At 44.4% G+C, this 25,920-nt stretch overlaps 1 protein-coding gene across 1 annotated transcript in view; it reads right to left on the reverse strand.

The window, feature by feature from the left end:
• Positions 1 to 25,920, reverse strand: part of Alk (ALK receptor tyrosine kinase) — a 737,647-nt gene that overhangs the window by 502,172 nt on the left and 209,555 nt on the right. Inside the window, exons 2-3 of the mRNA XM_041630919.1 lie at positions 24,761 to 24,877; positions 3,589 to 3,753 (exon numbers count right to left, since the gene is read on the reverse strand). Of these exons, the coding sequence (XP_041486853.1) occupies positions 3,589 to 3,753; positions 24,761 to 24,877 (282 nt within the window). The remainder of the gene's footprint in view (positions 1 to 3,588; positions 3,754 to 24,760; positions 24,878 to 25,920) is intronic.

Below are 25,920 nucleotides of genomic sequence, written 5' to 3' on the forward strand. Positions count from 1 at the left end.
TGCTCCACAGGCTTGCACACAGGCCAATCTGCTGGGGGCATTTTCTCCCTTAGGTTCCTTCTTCCCAGGAGACTTTTGTCTGTGTCTGTTTGACATAAAACTAGCCAGCCAGGTTGGCTATTAGAATTCAGAGATAACCACAGTAGTGGCTATGAATCATCAGAGTCAATCTGAAAAGATGGCCTATGTCAACAGTGCACAAGTGAAGTTATGGCTTAGAACCACCTAAGAAAATACACTTAGAATATTTTAGGAAGTCCACTGAGGGAGGGGGACAGCTCAGTTGGCAAAGCGGTGGCTACACAATCATGAGAACCTCAGTTTGATCCCCAGAACCCACATACAAGCCAGGTACCGTAAAATACCTCTAATCCTAGCACTGGTGAAGCAAACAGGAGGCTCCCTGGGTCTTGTTGACTCCAGGTTAATGAGAATCAGACAAAAGATGCATTTAATGTACACCCCAGAAATTTCATCTTTGTTGTATGACTCAAGGCACCTGTAACAAGTGCACAAAGAAAGCTGCAAAAATGCTCACGGTAGTGTTATCAGTAATTGCAAAAACCTGCAGATAACCCAAACATTCAATGACAGAAGAGAGAAAAGCAACTGTTGTCTTCCTGCTATGAATTCAAGGGACCTCAAAGACAATAGACCAAAGCTACATGTATCAGAATGAACAAGTTACAAGATGATAAAATGATTCTATTTATATTAAAAGGGGGAAGATCTAATAACTTCTTTGAGTGGGGGCCACACACATAGGTGGTAAGGCCATAAAGACAGACAAATGAATGATTAACATATAATACAAAAAAACACCAGTTACCTCCAAGGGTAGAGTGATGTTTGTGGCCAAGTGAGGGCAGACAGCATTGAGATGCTTCAGCTTGGTGGGAAAAGCTTGAGTGTTGCTTAGACTATCATCTATAATTTGTGCACACATGTTATGGCTATCTTTTGTACCTGCCAGATTTCATAATATAAAATATTCAAATTCCTAGGCCTCAGTTCAGATCTCTAGACTGGCATCTCCAAGCAATGCTTTCTGCGATTTCTGTTATAAACCCCCATGCACTGCCTGGTTAAGAGCGATTTACCTATGCATACTCTCACACAGACCAGATATCTTCATCCAGGAGAAGGCAGCTTAAAGCACAAATCAACCTCAAACTAACTCAAGAGGGTCAGGAAAGCAGAAGAGTAAGTTCGGAAGAGTGCATGGAAAGGGATCGTGCCTTGTAGGTCTGTTGGAATGCCAGGGATTGAGGGTGGCAGATAGGACAAATCCAAGGGCACTGATGATGCTTGTGTCACATTTCTCAGTTCAAACAAGATCCGCCCCTGATTGACTCCGCAGACGTATGAGCCCAAGTTCGTCATCGTCAGGAACTGGGGTGCAGGACAGGCTCCAGTCATAGCTTTCGCTACAGACACAGAGACATGGTGGAAAGAGCCTTACTTGGCATTCATTGTGGTAGACTTGTAGACCTGCCCATAAAAGTGTGTGATCTTGGTCCAGTCATTCCCCTCCTCGGAGTCTTGGTTTTCCCCTCACTGGTGTTGAATCCCAGAGGACAGCTAAGGATGGCAAGTCCTACGTATGCCCAGTAAATCCATTCCCAGTTTCCACCTCTTCCTAAAGACCAGAAAACCATGCTGTCAATTTGAGGGCCAACCAAGTTTTTTTTTCTTTTTTCTTTTTTTTTTGTTTATTTATTTATTTTTAATTTATTTATTTATTAAGGATTTCTGCCTCCTCCCCGCCACTGCCTCCCATTTCCCTGCTCCTCCCCCGATCAAGTCCCCCTCCCTCATCAGCTCGAAGAGCAATCAGGGTTCCCTGACCTGTGGGAAGTCCAAGGACCACCCACCTCCATCCAGGTCTAGTAAGGTGAGCATCCAAACTGCCTAGGCTCCCCCAAAGCCAGTAGGTGCAGTAGGATCAAAAACCCATTGCCATTGTTCTTGAGTTCTCAGTAGTCCTCATTGTCCGCTATGTTCAGCAAGTCCGGTTTTATCCCATGCTTTTTCAGACCCAGGCCAGCTGGCCTTGGTGAATTCCCGATAGAACATCCCCATTGTCTCAGTGTGTGGATGTACCCCTCGCGGTCCTGAGTTCCTTGCTCGTGCTCTCTCCTTCTGCTCCTGATTTGGACCTTGAGATTTCTGTCCGGTGCTCCAATGTGGGTCTCTGTCTCTGTCTCCTTTCATCGCCTGATGAAGGTTAATATTCAGGAGGATGCCTATATGTTTTTCTTTGGGTTCACCTTCTTATTTAGCTTCTCTAGGATGGCGAATTATAGGCTCAATGTCCTTTATTTATGGCTAGAAACCAAATATGAGAGAGTACATCCCATGTTCCTCTTTTTGGGTCTGGCTTACCTCAAGACAACTTTAAGATACCATCTTACACCTGTCAGAATGGCTAAAATAAAAAACACCAATGATAGCCTTTGCTGGAGAGGTTGTGGAGAAAGGGGTACACTCATCCATTGCTGGTGGGAATGCAAACTTGTGCAACCACTCTGGAAAGCAGTGTGGTGGTTTCTCAGGAAATTCGGGATCAACCTACCCCTGGACCCAGCAATACCACTCTTGGGAATATACCCAAGAGAGGCCCTATCATACAACAAAAATATATGCTCAACTATGTTCATAGCAGCATTGTTTGTAATAGCCAGAACCTGGAAACAACCTAGATGCCCTTCAATGGAAGAATGGATGAAGAAAGTATGGAATATATACATATTAGAGTATTACTCAGCAGTAAAAACAAGGACTTCTTGAATTTTGCATACAAATGGATGGAAATAGAAAACACCAACCAAGTTTTCTGTGTCTGAGGAATCGGAAGTCTTGTGGTTCTGCTTGGCTAGAGAGACCAGAAGGCTGAAGTGGGCTTAATGTTTTCACATCTCTCTGTAAAAACTCTTCCAAAATGTGCACCCAGAACCACAATTCAGTGTCTAATCTTCAGGTCCCGAAAATTTGGCAGGCGATATTCATAAACAGCTTGGGACCGCTGAAAGCACCGCGCAAAACAAGCATGCAGCCTGAATATTCATGAATGACTCTGGAACGCACATTGAACCCAGTTGTACAGCACCTCCCCCATTGAGATTGGCAGATTCAGCAAATAAAAATGCAGAACACACTTGAAGTTTTCCATACGGTTGGAATAGGTTTTGGTCTAAGTATGTTTTGAGCATCACCTGAGACATATGAAAAGAGTGCTTATTTCTTTTTAAGAAATTCAAATCAACTGAGTGACTCGGGTTTTCCTTGGCAACCTCATTCTAGATGGACAAACAGATCAACAAGTTATCAGTGTCTTACCTTGGGAAATCTATGTTGAAGAGTTCTAGAATCCTACTCTATTACTCGGGAAGAGTAAAGGGCTAGATTCATCTGAAAATTTGACTCACGTGTTCCCTGATAGATAGGTCAAACAGCCATGGCGAAGTACAGATATCAAAGACTATTTCCAAAGAGACAAAGGCAGAACAGGGTTGGGAAAACCTTTTCATTTCAAGGAAATAGGCAGCTGAGCCTCATCCGGGCCCACCCAGGACCCTCTCCCCTTACCTCTGGGCGTCTCCTTAGATTGTTCTGCCTCTGGCCCATCCAACAAGTCCATCTGCGAGGCCTCCTCTGCGGGCACACGTCGCCAGGACCAGCTCTGGTTCCCGTGGTTGTGGAGAGGAGGGGAATACTCCAGCTCACAGGGGAAGTCAAAGCTGCACTCCAGACCTGCAATGACAAAGGAGGTCATTGGAACAAGCTGCTCCCCAAACGTGGGCCAGGACCTCTAGCAGTCCGGCCTTTGCCTCTTCCACAGCCTCCACCCATCCAGGACAAGAAAGGGGCAATTCCATCAGTGGCCATGGGCCAGGCTGCCAAAAGGAAAGAACAGACGTTGTTCCCCAAACTCCCGGGACACTGAGGGGCTGTGCTTGCCATGAAGAGGGAGAGGGCTTCACCATGGGTGAGCACAGCTCCTCTAAGCAAGTAACATCTGAATTTGAGTCTGCCCCTAATACTTACCAACTCTCTGGCTTTCGATTCCCTCCCCTCTGTTCACTGAAAGTGATGCCTTCAGTCTTAAGAAGTGTGTGCAGAAGACCTAGGCAGGTCCTGCCGTGCCTGACTGAGAAGTCCCAGATCAAAGCAAACACACGGTACTTGCAGCCTTGTTTTGCCATCTTGGCATCTCCACCTCTACCTCTGAGACCACTAGTGGGTCAATAATACTATGAGTGGGTCCTAGCTTATTCTCTCCTGAAGGAGCCCAGGGATAGCCACTGAGTATGGAGACCTAGGGAGGAAAGGAAGCAGGAAGAAGCCTTGCCCTGGAAAAGTTGAGCTCCACGTCGGCTTGTGTGTGGGAGACACCATCCTGACAGGCACTGTCTGCTTGCCTCACATTCGGGGCACCTGAGCCTCTTGGCATCTTTGCTCTCCCTATCCATTCACTGTCCAGTATCCAACGTGGTGGAAGTGCTTTGCAATGGCTGGGCTCTCCGAGCACGCTGATGGAACATGGAGGATGTCGTCTCACGTGTGGACCTTGTTTCCTTTATCAGCCAAACAAACGGTTTCCAGACTAGATATTCTGGAAACAGGCATCGAGTGAAACTGGCCCTCCTTGGTTACTGATTTGCTGGCGACCTTTTGTAAGTCCTCTACCCTGTCTGGACCTCATAAGTCTTCAAGTAGAAGACCAAGGCCAGATGTTTTTCAAAGTTCTTTCTCAATTTAACTTTTGTAAGATTCCAAAGTCCTTGCTTTTGGAGGGGTTATTGCTAATTTGATGAATCAATCTGTGGTCCTGCTAATGGGTGCTAACTCCCAATTAACACTGGTGCTTTTAAACAGCTGCTTTTTGGGGCCACTATTTCCAGCTTCAAAAGAAGCCTGGTACGCTGGATGGTCCTGTAATCACATCCATGGACAGCTGGCCCTTCCTCGGAATGAAAGTGAAGTGATTCCCATCGACACAGCCAAACTATCTAAGTTAGAAGGGGTGGGGGGCGGGTGGACTCTCAATTACACTTCTATTAAGTGTCTTTCTGTTTCTGGGCAAGAGAGATTGGTTTTATGTTTCCCAGCAGCTCTCCAGGAGCTATATCCTGCGGTCCTAAGGTTAATACCACTCGCCCTTTCATGCTGCAGACAATTCCCCTTTATAATGGGGAGATGGTACCTCGTTTGTGTTGCCCTGTCACTCGCCGCCTTTGTATCTTCTCAGCACTGAAGATGGTCTGTCTGCCTCTGAGGGCGGCAGTGCTGCTGTTGAGAGTGTCTGTGGAGGAACTGCCGGTTTTGTTAATCAACCTCTCCCCGCCCCACCCCCTCCCGACCAGAGACTCATCTATCCAATTGGGCTTTCAGATTGTCTGTGTAACTGAGGATGATCACCCTGACCCTCCTGTTTCCATTGCCTGAGTGGTAGAATCCTAGGTATATAATCCTTGTCTCTGCGCTGCTGTTGAGAAAATTCAGGACCGTGTGCATTCTAAGCTAACTGAGCCTCCTCCTCAGCCCCCTGACCATCAGCGCTGGCTTGCCAGACACCTTGCTTTGGGATCAGAATGCCAGGATAAAACTGGTACTATGTTTGGTACCTTGCAATACCAAACTGGCCTCAAAATGAATAGCACGGCCATTACACATGGCTTCGCTAGGGAGGCCCCCAATCTCCATTCACATTAGCAAATGGGAAAAGATACGAGAAAAAGAGAGCAGCCACCCACCCAACAGTGGCAATTACTGATGCCGTCCCAAAACTTCAGCTTCTACAGCTATCATCCATCACATCTATTCTTCTCCAAATAAAGATGTCCCACTTCCATCTGAGACAGAGGGGTGCTGTGCCGAAACAGACGTCGCCTGGCAAATGTGCTTGTGTACATATTAAGCAAACAGACCTCAGACTGAGAACCATCCATTCTGGGATGCCTGGCCTCTGGGGAGTGTAATAATCCACTGTGTTGGGGTCAAACCCTGCCTTGGAAAGGAGGCTATGCAAATGCCCCACCACCAAATGAGTTTGTTTTGAAATCAGTGCTTGGAGGCAGGCCTCCCTCTTGCTCTCCCAGCTGTACTTCCTGGCTTTAAATAGGAATGGAGTTAATATTGCTGCTCGTTTTGGATGGAACTGAATTGGATTTTTCTACATTCTGATTTAATTTCTTATAAAGCATTGAGAGACAGGTTGTTTTTTTCTCCCTTCTAAACCACCTTTAATATCTTTAGGCAATAATATCTGGGGATCATTTTCTCTAACAACGCCAGGAAAGACTCCTCTTCTTTAGTCCTTGTCAAAGGTTCTAGTTATGGGGTGCTTCTTAAAGACCCTCTTTTGCTCTCTTCTGACTCAGGGCCTATGAGGCAGAAGCTCTAAGCTCTCTTTCACAGAAAGTACTCACAGGGATCAAGGGATTCATCAAAGTGCTCAGCCTTCCTCAGGCCCAGGTAAGCCCAGGGCACCCCTCATCTTATCTGCTGGGGACCATTCTAAGTACATATTCCCATCAACATATTTAGTCTACAGAGCAACACTAAAAGGTGGGTGCTGTTTTCTCCTCTGTAGACGAAACCGGAACTCAGAAAGGTTACTTTTTTGAAGACAATAGCCCCCATCCACTTCCAGGAAGAGCCAGAAAGAGACCCAGGGCTGGAGCATACTGTCAAACCAGGGTTTTCTGCTCACTCCACCACAGCTCCAAAATCAAAACCCAGGGACAAAGACCAAATTAAGTAATGTCTGAGTGTGGTGGCTCATTTCAGTTGCTGAGTTATTACAACAAGCAACACCTGGGGCACTAATGAGGCATGTCTTTGGGTGTGTCTGTGGGGTGATCCCAGAGGGGAATTCTGAGAGGGAAGACACCCCGAATGAGGGCAGCACCATGCCCTGGGGTCCTCGGCTGAAGAGAAAGGAGAAAGTCGGTAGAGCATTGGCGTTCATCTCTCTCCATTTCATGACAGAGCACCTGGAGCTTCAGTGGCAGCCATGTCTTTGCCTCCATGATGAATTGTATCCCCCTCAAACCATGAAAGCAAACCTTTCCTCCTCCCATCACCTCTCATCAAGAGTTTCATGACAGCAGAGAGGAAAGCACCTAATGCCCCAGGACACTGTGAAGATGGCTGTTCCTGGACTTCAACTCTGCCCACTGCTCACATCGTCAGATTTCTGCACCACCCTCGGGGGACAGATGGTGTGGGAGGTCCTTCTGTCTGTGTGTTGCTTTTATTGGTTAATGAATAAAGAACTGCCTTGGCCTATAGCATGGGAGAAGGAAGGCGGAGTCAGGGAGAAGCAATGGAGCCTCCAGCAGAGTCAGACATGCTGAAACTTTGCATTGCCACTGCCACGTGATGATGCACAGATTAATAGAAATGGGTTAAATTAATATGTAAGAGTTAGCCAATAAGAAGGGGCCAAGCAGTGTTTTGCTTAATATAGTTTCTGTGTGGTTATTTTGGTTCTGGGCATCTGGGGCGAACAAGCGGCCCCTCCTAACTACAGACAGATCTATTGCTCCTCAATGTTAGACCCTTTACAGCCACTATGACCTTCACAAGAATGCAGAGATCTCAGCCTTGACTGCATATATCTATTTGGTCTATGAGAAGCTGACCATTGAAAAATAACAATGAGGGGGGGAAAGTAATTATCATGTGCCAATTAAAACTATAAAAAAAAGAAAGGAAGATACTATTCCTAACTGCTGAGTGTGCAGTTATAATCAATCACTGATGCCTGATACTGGTCTTTCTTATCAGTTCCCTCATGGAAGAAAGATAGTGGAACCTTCTAAAAATGATCAGCCTGCTAGGAGGAACATGAAGTGCTGTAAAATAAATCTTTGGCAGGGCACAGTCATGATGGTCCTGCAAAAAGCAGCTGAAGAACCCCGGGGAGGGCTGTTATCTGAACCTACATTTCTGCATTTAAAATAGGAGAAAAAGAATACCCTTCCCCGGAAGCACTTATCTTTGCTGGGGCTCACTGACTCTCCATCACCACAGCTGCAGCTCCTCCTGATCTCACAACCAAACCTATGGACTAGCAGACATTTGCCACTAGCATTGGAAGGAGACTCTAGGAATGTAATACTTAAAGGGGGCACTTCTTACTCTAGATTTTCAAAGACTCGCTAAAGGGACCTCAAGCAGTTTGTTACAACAGGTCAAGACAAGAATGAGCTCCACTCCTCTCTCTCTCTCTCTCTCTCTCTCTCTCTCTCTCTCTCTCCCTCCCTCCCTCCCTTCCCCACCTGGTGTGTGTGTATGTGTGTGTGTGTGTACACATACGTACATGTTGTATATCTATACCCTGAAACTTGCCAGGATAGGGGACACATTTCAAAGCTCAAAAATACTAACAGTAAGTTAGCAAGTTCAAAACATGGCTTCACTGTGAAATGTTGTCATTGAGGAAAATGTCCCAGAACCCATCAGAGCCACACTGTAGGACAGATGCCTGGAGGGGTTGGCAATGGCTGCCTGCTTTGACAGTCTGAGTCTGCAGATGAAAAAGGTGGAAATCTGGTCTCTAGCAAAGGGTGAGACTACCAACAACAAAGTGGCCATGCCTAAGGCCTAAAGCAGTTAAGACAGAGGTGGGAGCTTCTTGACCCAGGCCACATACCAGGAAAAGACACTCAAGGGATGGGGTTCCCGGTGCTGTAAACCACAGAATGGTAACAGGGAGACCTGGTATCTTCAGGCCCTGGATTTCCTCTTGGTTGGGCTTAGAAAAATCCATCCATCTGCCTTTGTATCCAGATGACCCTGAGGTCCTCCAAATGGCCATCTGTGTCTCCTAAATCTTCAACCCGTTAATGTAGAGACTGCCCACTGGCTTTCTAAATCACCGTGGCTCAATTTCAAAGCAGAAGCAAGGCACCAGCAACCAACCACCTCTAGTTTTCAGGACATTCCCTCAAAACCAGTCATCATCTAAGTGACCTCAGCTACAGCAGGGGCTTTAAAGAGCAGCTGCCCCAGAAAGTTAGGATGCAAATGTTGTAGAATTCAGCAGAAGAGATGATGCCATGCTTGTGGGCCCCATGACATGGACTCATCCTCTCTGTCAAGAGTGTTTCAGAACCCAGGCCGACAGCTGATTCTGGGACAAATTGACAACAGACTTTGGCAGATTCATAATTTCCACGGTCATAACTGATGTGAGAAGTCCTTCTGTATGTGTGGTGTTGCTTTTATTGGTTAATGAATGAAGAAACTGATTTAGGCAGGTCTATAGCAGGGCAGAATGGAGCTAGGTGTAGAAAACTAAACTGAATGCTGGAAGAAACAAGGCAGAGTCAGAGAGAAGCCATGCATCCCCACCAAAGACAGATGCTGGAACTTTACCTGGTGAGACACAGCCTCGTAAAGATACGCAGATTAATGGAGATATAGATGGGTTAATTTAAGATATGAGCTAGCCAGAAATACAGTTTAAGCTATTGGCCAAACAGTATTGCAAATAATATGGTTTCTGTGTGATTATTTCAGGGTTGAGTGGCCAGGAACAAACAAGCAGCCTCCCTACAACACACACACCCTAATATGGATTTCAGTTGACCATGAGAAATAGTCTTTATGATAGCAGATGGCCCTTTTCAGTATTCTTTTGCAGCATATGGCAGGTGGTATCACCTTTAGGCAACAATCCCAGAACCAAAGGCTATTAGAACTTGGAGTGAATGACATTTGAGGTCAAAACCTTTTCCTCCATTGGACAAACCCTTAGATCCATGCAAGGAAAAATCTAACCCTGAGTCATGTGTGTCATTTGTCAGGGTCCTTCACACAATACAAAGGACATTTCCCTTGTTTGATGAGAGCCTCTTGAATGCTACCTCTCCAGAGAGTGCCAAATCTGAGCTACCTGAGTGTCACGGTCAGTAACCACCAGCTCTTACTTCTCAGGGATCCATTCATTGGCACATGTAACTGGGCTAATTTACTGGGCTCATTTACATGGAGATGGAACAGACATCCCTGTGTGTTCCTGAGAAGGCTACTTTGTGTATTTAATAAAAAGAATTACATGAGGTGTCAGGATATGCGGTGATGCTCTTGCCACTGGCCTTTAGAGGCGTCTGTATTTAAGCTACCGTTCATTAAGCAGAACAGGAGAACCAGCATTCCCAAACCAGTTAGCCCTTCAGGACTATCCCAGCTCAAAGTAATGCCCCACCCCAGCAGCTGCCAATCCTGGAGTAGAAGTCCGTGTCTCCTTTCCTTAACTGATCCGTCAGAACCTCTCAATTGCAGACCATAAGAATCAGGAGGGACTTTGGAGTCCATCTGAAATACAGAAACTGAAGCCGGAGGCATTGTGGGGCTTGCCAAAAAATGCACAGTGGGTGAGTTGCAGAACTGGTACTAAAACCCTGTGATTTTTATTCTAATTACTTAATGCTTTGGGTAACAAACAAACAAAGCAATAACTTATATAATTAGGAAAATTCTCAAAAATCCACTGGTATTTGTTGTTGTTGTTGTTGTTGTTTTTCTGGAACGAGCTGGCAAAGCCACACATGGCGAGGTTTCAAATATCTCCCCGTGAGTGGATGGCTCAATTCATCTCCAGGAAGGCGTTTAGGGTTCTCTCAAACTAAATCTTCTCTTCTGCCAATAAACTGCTCTTTGATGGTTGCTGGAAGCTCCCTGCTGGTGAGAAGGTCTGTTCACAGGCCAGAAGCTACAGTGAGAATGGAGTGAGAGAACACACTAGGCAAGGAGGGAAAGGGAAAGATCACCAGAAAGTTCCTAGAATGTCTCCCAGCACCGTGTCAAATTAGTCTTGTGTTATGGGGGCAATTCATTTAACCACTTGAGGCTTGGTTTCCTTATATGTACAAAGGGAAGCATGTTAGCATGAATGACATATCTCCTATGAACTCCATGAACTCACACAAGGTAGTGGCCATAATATATAGTTTCTCCTCCATTTGTGTGTGTGTGTGTGTGTGCATGCACACGCACACACACACACACACACATGTATATAGGTGTGTGTGCATATGAAGGCCCAAGATTTTATGCTGGAAATCTTCCTCAGTTGATTTTACACCTTAGTCATGAGGCAAGATATCTTAAACCCAGAACTCATAGATAAGGCTAATCTAACTAGACAGCTTTCTCTCTACCTTCTGCGACTAGAATTCCAGGCAGGTTGTTACAGTCATCTGACATTTTGTTGGTTCTGGGGTCCTAACTCAGGTCCTCACAATTGTGTGGCAAACATCCAGTCTCTAAGCTATCTCCTCATCCCAGGGCAGTCTTTCATTGCTATGAGGGTAGATGCTCACGTACTTCCCTGGCTTCTGTTATCCAGACATTACTTTGCTCCTTGGGGATGAACTGAGCTGTCTTGACTTGTGGAATTCAAGGAGATGTTGACTACAGTTGGAACCCCTTCCTCTCCCCTGTTTTCTATCAACACCCATGGGTAAGAGGCACTGAGGAGTCAGGGGAGATAGTAGAAAGGTCCTTAGAGGCATATATTCTGCCTGACATCGGGATATTTTGAAAAGATATGTTTAAAACCTATCTTTGCCAATTGCCAGCATGTGTCTGAGGGAAAACCATTTACCATCTTTGTTCTTCACTCTTTTCAGCCACAACATAGGGAGTAAAACAGAGATTACATCATGGGATTTTCACAAGGAAGCATAAATGCAATAAGCATACACTGGATATCTGGTATGGTGAGTACATATAGGTTGACTATGTAATAATGGGCGTCATTGTGGCTGTGGGTACAGTAGATACATGTGTGGATACCACATGTGTATACACTTGCATGTGGAAACCCAAGGATAGTGTTGGGGATCATCCTCCCTCACTCTTGCACCAGCTCATTAATGCTGTGGGATTCTCCTCTGTATGCTGTGAATATGTTTTATTACCGTTGGTTAATAAAGAAGCTTCTTTCGCCAATAGCAGAGCAGAATAAAGCCAGGCAGGAAATCTTAACAGAGATATAGAGAGAGTAGGTGAAGTCATGGGGATGCCATGTAGCTGCTGAAGGAGACAGACACTGGAACATTACTGGAAGGTCACAGCCTCATGGCAATACACCGATTAATAGAAATGGGTTAATTTAAGATATAAGAGCTAGCTAGGAATATGCTTGAGATATTGGTCAAATAGTGATGAAATTAATATAGTTTCTGTGTGCTCATTCAGGTCTGGGTGGCTGGAAACATACAAGCAATCTCCTTTATAAAACGGCGCCCAACATGAGGCAACATACATTCACATAAAGCCTAAAAAAGCTTTAAAAACCCAAAAAATTAGGCTTCTAGACCCACAAAAATGGGAGTCAATTGGAACTTCTTGGAAGCTGCATTTTTTTTTCAGATAGGCTCTATTTGCTGGTGGTGAGCAGAGGCACAAACCCTTTTAGAGCTGGCTTCCTGGTTTGTGCTGGTGGCATGAATGGCTTTGACTCTTTCAGGAGGTCCTGTTACAGAGTACTTAAGGGGTTTGTGAACAGCATGCAGCAAGTTGCTTAACAGTGGCAATAGAGACTCACTATCTTCCTGGAGCTGGAGAGGCAAGTGTGGCTCACAATGCTGGCAATCAACATACATTCACCATGTTGGACTGGGCAGAACCAAAAGGCAAAGCCACAAGCCTAAGTCCTAGCCTTGCCACCGCTTAGCATTTTAAGAAGTACACCTGGTCAGAGGATGATTACAGATATGCAAATTCATTTTTTAAAAAAAAGACCTCTGAATAGGTCACAGTGTTGGATAAATGTACATGGGCTTAAGAGAGAGTAGAAAGAATAAAAATAATAAAATAAATATTAAAAAATAATAGAGTAAAAAAGCAACATAAAGATGGAAAATAAACAAAGAGTCTGAACTATGTATATTATTGTATTTTCTTTGAATTTTTTGACTGTGAATGACCTAAGTATAGAGAGACATTTCATTGTATGGGCTGCTATGCTAAACCAACATATATATTTTAAAGGTATCTTCGAAACTTGAGTCTAAGGATGCATTACTTTGGAAAAGAGGTTCTGCTTTTGTTTCCACAGAGGATGGAAACGTGTGGATTGCTTCCAGTCTAATGTGGTTTGTTGAAACAAGAGCCCACTGAAAGGACTCTGTAAACCTTAAAAATACTTCACCCAGCAAACAGTAGGAAACAATTTGGAGAAAACTATGCCCAAATTCCCAAAATGATTGTTTATAAATGTTTATTTTCATTTTGAAAGGGTAGTAATAAATGGTTAATGGTCACAAATAAGGGGAATATTATATACAGATAAATACATTAGGAAGGTCAATTTTGTTATATGTATATTTCTATTTTGTTTACAATTAAGAAATACAGATTAATAGATAGTCATCTATAATAATCAAACCTTTAGTCATGTTATGTTCTCTAGATGTACAGAGATATATTTCAGATGGGCAGATATTCTCCAAACCTTTCAAAGACCTACAGAATATGGCATTTAAAATGTTTTAAGAACTTAGACTTTTCTCAATATGTCTGCTTCTGGCAGCACCAATACTTCAGAGAGGGTGATGGGCATTGAAGAAATTCGTTATGGAATTTGTCTTCAATGTGACAAGGCTAATCATTTAGACAGGAATTTGCTGTTGTTCTTGCCTGGATTGCTTGATGGTATGTTATATGAACCAGACATGCAAGACCCAGAAAAGTGACTGCTAAACTTTCCAAAAGATGAAATAGTTCTTCAGGGTTTCTGTTTCACAGAAGAGTCTGCCAGAAATTCTGCAGGACACAGAAGAAAATGGCTGACAAACTGCCAATACAGGTGAAACAAACTTTCAAATTTCCTGTTCCATGGAAGATTCTGCCAGATACTATGGGCCTATAGGCTGAAGATGTATACTCCAACAATAAAGAAGAACTTTGGATGACTGTCTAGGCAGCATTATGTCTCTGTCAATTCTAGAGGTTTGGAAGTTGCTTGCAACGCACTGCCTGTTTAGAGGTAATATTATATACTTCTTGGGTCTTTGATGAAGCTGAAGACAGACAGTTATAGTTTTCCTTAGTTATGATAAAAGATAAATTATATATAAATATTATAACTATAATTCTTGCTTGATACCTGTTTTGTTGTATGTAATTTTACTATGTTAAAGTTAAAAACATTCCTTTTTGTTTAGACAGAAAAGGGGAGATGATGTGGGATTACCCTCTGTATGCTGTGAATATGTTTTATTAGCAGTGGTTAATAAAGAAGCTTCTTTGACCTGTGTCAGGGCAGAATAAAACCAGGACAGAAATCCTAAGGAGATATATATAGAGAGTCGGCAGAATCATATTTATGCTATATAGCTGCTATACACCAGAAAATTACCAGTAGGCTATAGTCTCATGGTGATACCCAAATTAATAGAAATGAATTAATTTAAGATATAAGAGCTAATTAGGAATATGCTTGAACTATTGCCCAAACAGTGTTATAATTAATATAGTTTTGTGTGGTTATTTGGGTCTGGGCGGCTGGAAATGTACAAGCAGTCTCCTTTTACACATTAAGAAATGGTCTCTCCATCAAACCAACAGATTGCTGTCATGGCTAGCTTTAGGTGGGTAAAGCGGTCAGTGGTAGCACTGGATGCATAATGCTGAGGGCAAGACTGTGTCAAACATTATTTCATTTAAAGGTGTGAAGGCAAAGGGGTGGGTAAATGTTCATCACTCAACGCGTCCTCCAGAAGACATCAACTGAGATCATGCAACTTCATGCATGGCATTTAATCTGCATAGAGCTCTGTTTCCTAATCAGGAAATGAAGTGGTGAGATAAAGCAATTTCAATTTTCTTCTATAACTATCATGCTAAGACTAATCACCCCCTTTGGGAAGGTAGCCAAAGCAAGTTCTCTAACACGGCTCTCACCAACTGGGCAGCAGGAAGCTGGGAGTTCTTCCTTCCATCCCAAGCTTAGATGATTGAGGATGGCTACTTCCTCTTCCTGGATAATTTCCTAAAGGGACACTTGGCCCAACAGTCACCTTTGGTATTAATCCACCAGCTGCCATAAACATCTGGCCACTCACTTCATAACACTAAATACCCAACCCGGCCCCTCTCCGCCCCTCACTCACACCTACTGTTCATTTGTCATGGGGCCTGGGACTTGAAATCATTCACTCCCTTCCCATCGTCCTGTGTCCTGGGATGCATCTGGGAACCAATCACTCAACTCAAGACATCTGTTTTGCTCACAATCAAGCTGCAGAGAAGATGGGCCAAGTCTCCTTTAATCAATCAATCACATAAACACTGCCTTGGAGGGGGAGGCACGTGAGCATGAGTTCACAGAGGGGTGGTAGATGGCACAGAAAGCTTAATTCTCATTTCTTTCATCCATAGTCATCACCATGTTTCCATCTACACAATCTGTAGACAGTAAAGAATGAGACTCTGTTCTTTATCTCAGGAAAAAAAAATTGTTGGAAGTAATTAAAAATGACAGGTATACTGAGATTAACAAGCTCATCCTCATTTTAGGAAGGGAAAACTGAGGCATAAGACAGTCTTATGTCTTGGTGGCTTGGCCAAGGTGGTATGGACTTCAGTCTAGAAAAGTAAGAGGGCTGAGGCTTGAGTTCATCTTGGTCCTCCAGTTCATGATCTCAGTTTGTAGGAAACACTTATGTGTGCTCTTACTCTATTTGAGTGTGGATGTGTTGAAGTGGGAGGTCTCAGACAGAATAAACAAGAGCTCAGAGGACATGGCGAAACTTTAGCAGCTTGTACCACCAGTCAATATGACACCTCTCTAAAAGGATCTTTGTGACTGAGATTCTTGAGATGAGAACCCAGGAGAAAAGCTCTGAGCCATGTGGCATCCATGGCAACGGGAGGAAGCTGATGGACAAGGGAACCTGAGAAGATGCTTCTCTCACTTACTACCATGTCTCTGGAGAGCCGAATCTGCTGACTGTTGCAAGCAAGCCTGAGGGTTCCCAGTTGATGACAATAGCGAAATAGGTGAACACCAGGCTGCCCTGGCATGTGCCCTACCTGTCATAGACTGCGGCCCAACTGATGAGATGGGCTAGCCCGTATCTAACTCTTAAAGTTATGCAGACTCAGAACAGCTAGGAGGACACACAAAGAAGCCGGGCAATATGTGCATAGCATCTTGAAGACTGATAAGATTTCAACAGATAGTAAAGGAATTACCAGGAAGTTTGCTGAGAACAAAGGATAGAAAAAGATTTGAGCTGGACATGGAACTAACATTGCCCAACAGTACGATTTTGTGAGTTTTGAAATCATACTATAGTTTATGGCATCATGATTAAAGATAAAAAATATTTTCAGGCTGTGAGAGGGAAAACTAGATATTCATAAGTTTTAAGCACAAAACTTTAGGCATACACACATATGCATACATATATACATACATACATACATATGTATATGAATGACACCAAAACACAGGATACTGCTCCCACTGGATGGAGTTCAGAAAGCACTAATGAAACACCTGAGCTCTGAACACATTCATATCTTTCCTCATAACTTTATATTTTTGAGCACTTTATACACGAACACTGCATCTACATCACCCCTTGCTCCACTTTCCTCTCCTCCCATGCCCCCCAAATTAATGCTCTCTTATTTAGTCATTATTGTTCCAAGTATAATATACATGTGCATGTGCATATGTATGTGTGCAAATATGTATTATAACCTATTGAGTACACTTGGCTTTCCTCATATGTGCATCAGCCCACAGCTGACTTCTTGGGATTGGGACCTATGCAGGATGTCATCTGATTCTTTCTCTCTCAAAGACGTTGATCATCTGTAATTCTTTATGGGTGGTGGTGGGGGAAACAGAACCAAAGAAAGTAGGGCTGTAATTGAAAGTAAGAAAACACCTGAGAATGGGAGTCAGGATCCAATCGGGATTCCTTTCCCTCGCTGCTCTGTATTTCGTCTTTGGGCAGATTCTAGGAGACCATCAGTGCGGTGATTATGCAAGAGGTTAAAGTGTGAAAGTTGGCAACGAGGAGGTAAAGCAAAAGCCCATGACTGTCAAGCTTATTCCCATTGCAGTGACCCCAGGAATCTATATTTTGATGTTCCCTGGGTAGTTATGAGGCACCTCCACTAAGCCTGGCAAGAAGTTCATCTCTACAAGGAGGTTACTGCTGCACATTGAAACAATTCTTGGGGCAACATAACCCTGCCAGGCTGACAGAGACTTACGATGCCCAATAATGAGATAGGTAAAGCAATAGTTCAGGCTGATGTACGAGGAATTCCATGTGAATGCAGGCACAGAATGCGCCATGACCATGCCTCGACCATAGAGAGGTAAGGTACAGGGAGATGAAGAAGCTGCCTAGGTTTTAGTCTGCACTTCGCCATGGCCCTGCAGATAATCCGGGCACCACGGGGTCTTCCCCTCCTCGTCCAAAAGATGAAGCTATTTGACCAGACAGCTGTGGGCCCTAACAGCTTGCAATTCCTATGAATATCTCACCAATGAAATTATTCTAGTCATCTTTCTAAATGGGCTGGCTAAAGTCCTACACAGGAGAGGTCTCTTCTGATGTGTGTGTTTTCATCTGAGGTCGTTCCTGACAAAATATTTCATTTTAAGAGGGCTGCCTCCCACGTCCATCAGTCACTTTTCTGCATATGCCTTGGGCACTTCCCTTTCTAGGTTGGTTAGAAATTTTCTCTATACAACAGCTCAGGTGTCTCAAAGCTGTCAAAACAAAACTCTGCACCTCGCTCATAGCTGCTGAATGTAATTCTTGCAGGTTGAGGAGAGGGGAAAGGACTTCCCAACTCTCCACTGGCCATTTCCTCCTAGATATCCTGAAGTTATTTTAAATGTAACTTCTCCGACATGGATCTAGACACCTGCCCCCTCCCTCTTGATGCCTTGGTTGCCCCCTCTTATCGCTAAATGTTGCTTTTTTTTTTTCTTTTGGTTTTTCGAGACAGGGTTTCTCTGTGGTTTTGGAGCCTATCCTGGAACTAGCTCTTGTAGACCAGGCTGGTCTCGAACTCACAGAGATCCGCCTGCCTCTGCCTCCCAAGTGCTGGGATTAAAGGCATGTGCCACCATCGCCTGGCTGCTTTTCTGTCTTTGCTTTTCTCCATCTACTCAGTCATTCAAGTGGATGCTCAAGAAGAGGGATCTTTGTTATGACCCCAATGTCCCTCTGTCTTAGTCTCTGCGCTACTGCTGTGAAGAGACACCATGACCAAAGCATTTAATTGGGACTTGATTATAGTTTCAGAGGTTTAGTTCATTCTCGTCATGGTGGGAAGCATGCAGCATGCCAATAGGTACTGAAACAGTAACTGAGAGCCATATCATGATCTGGAGGCAGAGATCTGGGCTTGGCATGGGCTCTTGAAACTTCAAAGCCCACCCTCAGTGACACACTTTCTCCAAGAAGGCCACATCTCTTAATCTTCCTAATCCTATCAATGAGTGTCATTCCCTGGTGACTAAGTATTCAAATATAGGAGTCTCTGGGAAGCATTCTTATTCAAACCACCACAGCCTCCAAAGCCTTGCTTTCACAGGGAGGGAGGCTCAGGTCTAAGCCCTGAGAGCACTCAGAAGCAACCCTGTTCTGACCTTGCTGGCCCCTCCCAGTTCATCTACACTCTGCATCACAAAGCTCAACCTGGTCTTGCCTTTGTCTTTACCTCCATGTTCTCCTTACCCAGAAGGCCCTCACCAGTGGTCCCTTCGGTGTTCATGAAGCCCAAGGCCTAGAGCTTAGCTGTCCCTATGTCTACAAGGTCTCCCTCCCTGAGTCCTCTCGGAACTGGTTCTTCCACCTCTGTGCCCCAGGGTGGCTTGAGACATGCCTCCACAGCTGCACCTATCAGAACAGGCAGGCTACCTCTTCCTCCAGAGTCCCTTGAAGAAAGGAAAAGGATCCCATTTGACCTTATCAGTGACATTTAGAACATAACCTGGTGCACAGTGGGTGTTCAATAACGAATGCTCCCACTAATTCCCTGGGTTGCTGGAAACACACCAAGCGGTGGGGAATGACCTAGGCCATATAAAGATGCAACAATAACCAAGAGGAAGGGCAAGGTTGGAATGAGTAGTAGGGTCCCAGGGTGACAGCTGGAAACCAGGCTACAGGACACGGAATATGTGACAATTAGAGATCAGTTAGCCATGGAAAGTCATCCTCATTCCCTCCCTCTCCCCGTCTCTTTTCTTCTCTGTCTGTGACAAGTATTTTCCGTGGGTTTCTCCGGGCCTGCTTTTCTCATATGTATGCTAGTTGGTCAATCATTCTCTGCTCTTTTATTCAGACAGTTTTCCCTTCTTGCCTCTCCTTTGCTCAAAGCGCCTTTACATAAAATGTTCATTCATATTTATTCACTGGCTCCATGCATCTTCATTTTAAAGGCATATGACTAAGAGGAGCATTTTAAACATACTTCTTCTAAGCCAGCTGCTTTCTATTGAATTTTTGTGGGTTGATTTCATTGGCTCCCAGCAGGTCATGGCCTTGAGGTGACAGATGGTCCATGTTCTTGGGTCTTGTATGACTGCTAGCATTATTGTTCCCTCTGGGACTCAGCATTTTTGGTGAATGCATCCAGAGGTCTTTTTCTTGCCATCTTGCAGATAAGAATACAGATGTATGAGCTAGGAAATAACTTGATTTCTCAGCTCAGTGGAACAGGGCTGGGAGAGGAACACAAAAGGATCTCCTGGACAGGGCAGAAGAGTCACGAAGGAAACTTTCAGCCTGACAATGGCTCATGGAGGAGGATGGGGGCTGCCTTTCAGTGACGCCAGGCTCCTGAAGGCCGGAATGGCTGATTGTAGGCAGTCATATTAAATATGTAATTCCAGAAATGTGATCAAACTGACTTCCTGCTCGAGTGCTGAAGTCATTCCCACAGGGGAACTAGAGAGTCCTTCTGTTTCCCACTTCTGACTCTGTGTTAGGTTAATTTTTTTTTTGAGAGATAGATTTAATTGACCCAGTCTTTTCAATCGAAGAAATTGATACATTAACAAGTCAGATGGTGGTGGTAGCAGGGGAAGTAATTAAAAAGTCTAATTTTTCTCTCCAAAAGCACCAGTCCCTAAATTAGATCGGTCCCTCTGGTCCCAAAAGAAGACAAAGTTTCAATAGAAATTTATTCAAAGGCCAACAATGTCTTCTTATGCTCGGGTGTCAGGAGGAATATTTCACTTAGTGAGATTGTTGTGAGTTTGGTGGGGGTGGAGGTTTGAACTTTATTCTTAGGGATGACTTAACAAAGACCAACTGGACTCCTTAAAATAAGAAAATGTTATTCTCCCATGGATCTGGGGCCAGATCTTTGAAATCAAGCACCCATCAGGTCCATGTTGCCTTTAAAGGTCTGGAGGAGGCACCAATCCATACCTTTCTTTTAGCTTGTATTCCTGCCAGCATCCTTGGTCTTCATTGGCATCCAAAGCATGGCTGCAGTCTCTGAATTCTCAGTCACAGGATATTCGCCTGGTGGATATCTGTGTCTGCGGTTTCTCTACTTATAAGTCCAGAAGCCACATGACATCTGGGCACAGCGAATCCCTGTGTCATCGTTTAAACTTGATTACAGCTGCAAAGATACTGTGCTAAATAAAGTCTCATTCACAGGTACTGGGGCCTTAGGACTTGAACATCTTTGGGGGTAACACAATGCGACCCATAATAAGGACCACGGTCTGAAATGGAAAAGTAAGTAAGTATATAAGATTGTTTATAGTGCCAAGTGACACAACCCACATGCTTCCTGGGAGGTGAATTGCCTAGCCTGCCAGGAATGGTTTCAATTCCGAGACATCAAATGTTTGTTCTACAGATAGCCAAGGTTTTAGACATCAGCCTGATCATTCAGCTCCAATGCTGGGTCATTCAGGAAGAGCTCTCTGTGGCCCAATTTGAAACAGCTTTGTGATGTGTCAGAACACACAGCATGGGATGAGAGAATCTGAGGTTTTTGAGTTCACCCCTCTGTAGCTTAAGAGCCCTACGAATAAACTCCTTCCGCTTTCCATTGACATTTCTGTAAACCTGGAAAATAGAATAATTTCCTACCGCTGTAATTTCATAATGACATTTAAATGAGCAAAAATGCATGGGAGAGGATTTTGTAAAGTACCACAGTTTTGAAAAACAACAAATGAAAATACCCTTTGTCTCGGTCACCTGGGGAAGAATCTTCAGGCATTCTGTTTAAAATATTGATCCAGAGGCTGGGGTATAGCTCAGTCAGTAGGGTGTTTCGCTCCACAAATAGGAGCAAAATGCCAGCATGATAGCCCATGCATAGAATCCCAGCGCTGGGGAGGCGGTGACAGGAGGATTACTAGGACCCAGTGGTTAGCCAGTCTAGTCTAACTGGGGAGCTCCAGACCAATGAGAGAGCCTGTCTCAAAAGATGTAGACAGTGTTCCTAAGAATGACCACCAAAGTTGGCCTCTGACATTCACACATATGCGCTTGCACACACGTGAACATACTGGTGCATAAAACATGCATACATATGGTAATGAAATAAAATACCTCATTGATTCCTTATCACCAGAGTGGGCAAACATGAGAGTTAAAGTTAGGAAGAGCACCATCTGTCTCTGTGACTCTAGAACCCAAGGTGATCAGGCTTCCTTTTGCAAGCCCGACTGTATTCTTAGAGCATCCTGGGGGCCCTGAGGAAGGACATTTGTAGCTGAGCTCCAACTCAGAGGCTAATCCCTCAGCCAAGCCCATAATTAAGTCCACAGACCTAAGAGCCAATGATAAAAGGAAATACGAGGAGGAAAAATCTGTCTTCAGATGTCCTCCCTGTTTCCAAGCCTTTGGAGAGGAATGTGCAGCTCTCAGCTCCCCATGATAAAATTAGCGGGCTATCGTCATTCAAGACAGAGGCCAGAGAGAGCTGGAATCTGATACTGAGTGCCACTGAAGAGAATATATTTTATACAACAGAAAAGGCCCCGACGTAAATTAGAAGAAATATTGGAGGCCTTCAAAAAGGTAGGTCAAACTTTTTCCTCAAGCAGATAATCACAGGCAAGGGGTGAGTAAATCTTATTAGCCTCTTTCTACCTCGTCTCTTCCTATAAAATGCCAGCAAAAAGAAAGCCACTCTCCACTCAGGGTGGACAGCTTGCCTGAGAGAGGACTGGCTTGTCGCTGTCAATCACGTCACCCGTGGGTGGCTTGTTGATGCTGCTCTCGCTGCCCCCACCTGTCCACCAGGATGCCACCTAAGCCAGACAAGGGAACGTGAAGTTCCTCAGTACGCTGACCAAGACTCCATGGTCTCTCTCAATCTGCAGAGCTACCCCTTCGGGCAGCAATTTTCCAGTCAAATTTCTCTGTCCATGTTTGAGGACTTAAAATTAATGAAGTTGTTAACATTTCTTAAAATGTCTTTCCTGGCAGATGAAAGGTATGGATTTATCACCTACAAGCCTGCTGGCCTTTTTGATTCATAGACATGTAGGCTGAACCCCCACAAAACACCGTTGGGAGCTAAGAGTCTGGCCTTAGGTCTGCCATTAGCTTTCTCTGTGACAGGTCTCAGGGTGAATCTTCAGTGTCACTCACTGGCAAAGGGATTAGCTGCCTACAGAATTATTTATCTGGCCTATTAACTCTGAGAGGTCAGGGACCAGTCTTCTGGACTTTTGAGTTTACATCAGCTCCAGCATCCGGCATGGGGCTAGCCACACAGCTATGGAGATGGAAGTGTAAGTCTTGATGGAGGCCATGCAGTCTCCCTGAGTCCCACAGAATTAAATACGGCCAAAAGATAGAAAGGATCTGAAAACATCACTAAAGTTCATCAAGGAGCCACCAGTCCTTCTCCCATGAATCAACACTAATAATGACACTGACGGTGACACCTTGGTCCAGCATTTGGACACTAACTGACCTATGGTTTGAATCTACTCAACAAAGAAGGGAAATCATAAGGTTCTGGGCCATGAGGACAGTTTGAAAGAGATCTTAAGAAACATCTTGATCTATATTTTACCACCATTATCTCAGCCTTTCAATGTACTGACCAGGAAGGCGGGGCTCCGAGATTGGAAGTGGGTTTACCAAGTGCAAGTGGTAGCTAATTGAGTCCTCATAAGCCCCCATGGCTTTCTCCCTCTTTCAATGGCCTCCATAGGGAACCAATAGTTGTTTTCTATGACACACATGAGCTAGACTTTTAGACATTCTAAACTTCATTAAAGTTTTCCTATAGAGACAGTGAATGAATCTGAGCGGGTACTCTGAGTGTTACCTGAAGACCAGTTATACTGTATGTCTAGCGACCTTGGTGACAACACCAACTGCACAAAGGACCAGCTTTCAATTATTTACAGATACTTGGTCTTATCATAGGATGGCATTCGTGTGTGCGTCTAGTTTAAATAAAATCATGAAGCAACCCATCTGTGGAATCTCCCAAAGAACCACCGAGTCTTCCCTCCCCCTAGGGATACTTAGAAGTGGCAAGCTGCATCTCAGCTCAGAGTAGAATCCCAAACTGCCCACGGGGGTTTAATGCATTTCTTTCTTTCAATTTGAAATGAAAGGTGCCATTAATAAAAGCCAAGACTAACTGTGTAATAGGTGAGGGGAGGGATGGCAGGCTTCCGACTGGAGGGCTTCTACAGGGGTGGAACATCTCTGTTAGGTGTGCTTTAAATAGGTTAGGCCCAAGGGCAGAGACTAAGAAGCAGGAATAGGTAAATATGCCCAGAAGGGCATCTAGAACTCAGCGCTGTACTGGGTTCATAAATACTTAATTGAATTAGGTCTGATGAGAGAATTCTGTATCAGGAAGCCTTCTGCATCCATTCATCATACATAAATAAGCCTTTAGCAGTATCTTCCAGAGAAAGAATAAAATGGGGGCATAAACATATTACCTGACCTTGAGGGGCTTATACCAAGAGAGCTGAAGAAATGAAGGTGTTTTCTGGAAAAGTCACAATTCTCCTCTAACCCTGATGTTCCAATGACAGAGCCCCCTCCACAGCAAGCTTTCAGGCTGGAGCTCTGAGAATGAGTCAACTTCCTGAGGGCTCACAGTACAATAGCTCACAGAAGGAGTTGGTGGCCTCTTGGGGGAAGAAGACTATAAGCAAGAAATCCCAGCTTTGTGGCTAGAGCGCCCACTGTGAAGATTAGTTCCTGTAAACACTGGAACTGGACCAGTTCTCTTGACCTCTGAGGCTGTTGCACAATCAAGTGAGCAGAGATAATGTCAAATAACCTGTCTGAGAACAGAAGTTAGCCAGATAAGATGGAGCACTGAAGGGACCCTGGAAGACCTGTGCCCTTCCTAATTACAATCCCCTCTTAGGAGAACAAGGTCCGTAGGGATGCTAAAGTCAGAACGTTAAATCCAAAAGCTACAATCAGATATAAATAAATGTTCCATCAAAAGAATGGTGAAGGGATATCAGGAGTCCATGTACCAGGAAGGCTTGGAGGATGGAATATGAGAACCACAAAGCCCTTGGCTTCCTCCAGGACTCACAAGCAATATAAACATCTTAGTTGAATGGTCTGATGGTATCCTTGAGCATCCTTGAGGGACAGAGGGTACAGTGGATGTGATCTGCTATAGGAGACTGAGGGACTCCTGGATCACTAACGATCACAAATGGAATCTCAGACTTTCTGTAACCAAACAATAGTGACAGTGTATCACAGACAACCGTCAAACATACACTTACCGTATCGGCTGCGATGGGACAGAAAAGGAAAGGAGTCCTTCATTGTCCAGGTCAGATTCCACACAAAGTTATCAGGAGGAGAAGGCATTCCTTTGGGTGACTCCACGGAACTGTGACCTGGACACAAAAACAAAGGAGAGACCACTGACCCTTGTGCATAGGATGGATCTTAGAGTTGTCGTTCGACAACGGTTCAAACAGAAGTCCATCGTAGGCTTCCATGACACTCAGCAGAAAGATGAGCCAAGGAGGACCAATCAGGGCACAAACAGACTGAGCTGACTGAGGCACTGTGATGTGCATTTTCTGTCAAGCGGAGCCATATCTGAGGAGCCTGAATACTGTAGGAAGTCCATGCCAAGGCTCTCTGGAAGATGAACTAGAAGCCAGGCAGCTTAATGGCTCAGTCTAATAGCTCTATCCAAAGTCTGTTCTGCTGGTAAGAATTTGTGCAACTTTATAGGGAACTTCGATTCATCTCTTTCAAATACTGCCTCCATCCCCACACTCAGGCTTGCGACTTCATCTGATGTTGTTTGCTTGGGTTATTGCCTTATCAATGAGAGGGTTGAAATTGCACTCAGAAGTTACGAGTACTTGACAATTATGCTATTTTCAGGGAGGGGAGAAAAAAAAAACGCTGCGTGATGGGTTTCTCATATCCAAGAGGCCAGGGAGCCACAGAGGACGAATGTTTCTGATTTGCATGAGTGAAAAAAAGGGGTTGAGAGAAAAGAGCAAAGTGGCATTAGTTCTTTATTTAACAGAACCTCAAGTGGGTTTTGTGGCGAAAAGTCATTAGAATCTATCTACAAGGCAAATGAGCAGACTGCGTGCTCATACACCATTCTTCCCTGAAAATCCCCAAATCCATCACTATTTCCTAATGTTTTATGGTGGGCAAAGCTTTTCGTGTTAAAGGAGGAAGGGTTGGAGAATGAGTTGTTCAGTGGATAGATGTGTGGTGAGGTTAGGGGAGCGGAGAGGGGAAGGTGGGAGCTGGAGCTTCTGCGGTTTCTGCGGTGCTAATCCTGCTCTGTCCTTTAGTCCTGTGACATGACAGTCACAGCACAGTGACATTTCGAGCTGGGCATCACCCTCTCCATTTTTTTTAGGCGCAACAACTGAGAACGAAGAGGCAAGTGAGGGAATCCAGACCA

This window comes from Microtus oregoni, unplaced genomic scaffold (genome assembly GCF_018167655.1).
Source record: "Microtus oregoni isolate MIOR12 unplaced genomic scaffold, Mior012 000036F_ref0000092, whole genome shotgun sequence".
NCBI classification, from domain to species: domain Eukaryota; kingdom Metazoa; phylum Chordata; class Mammalia; order Rodentia; family Cricetidae; genus Microtus; species Microtus oregoni.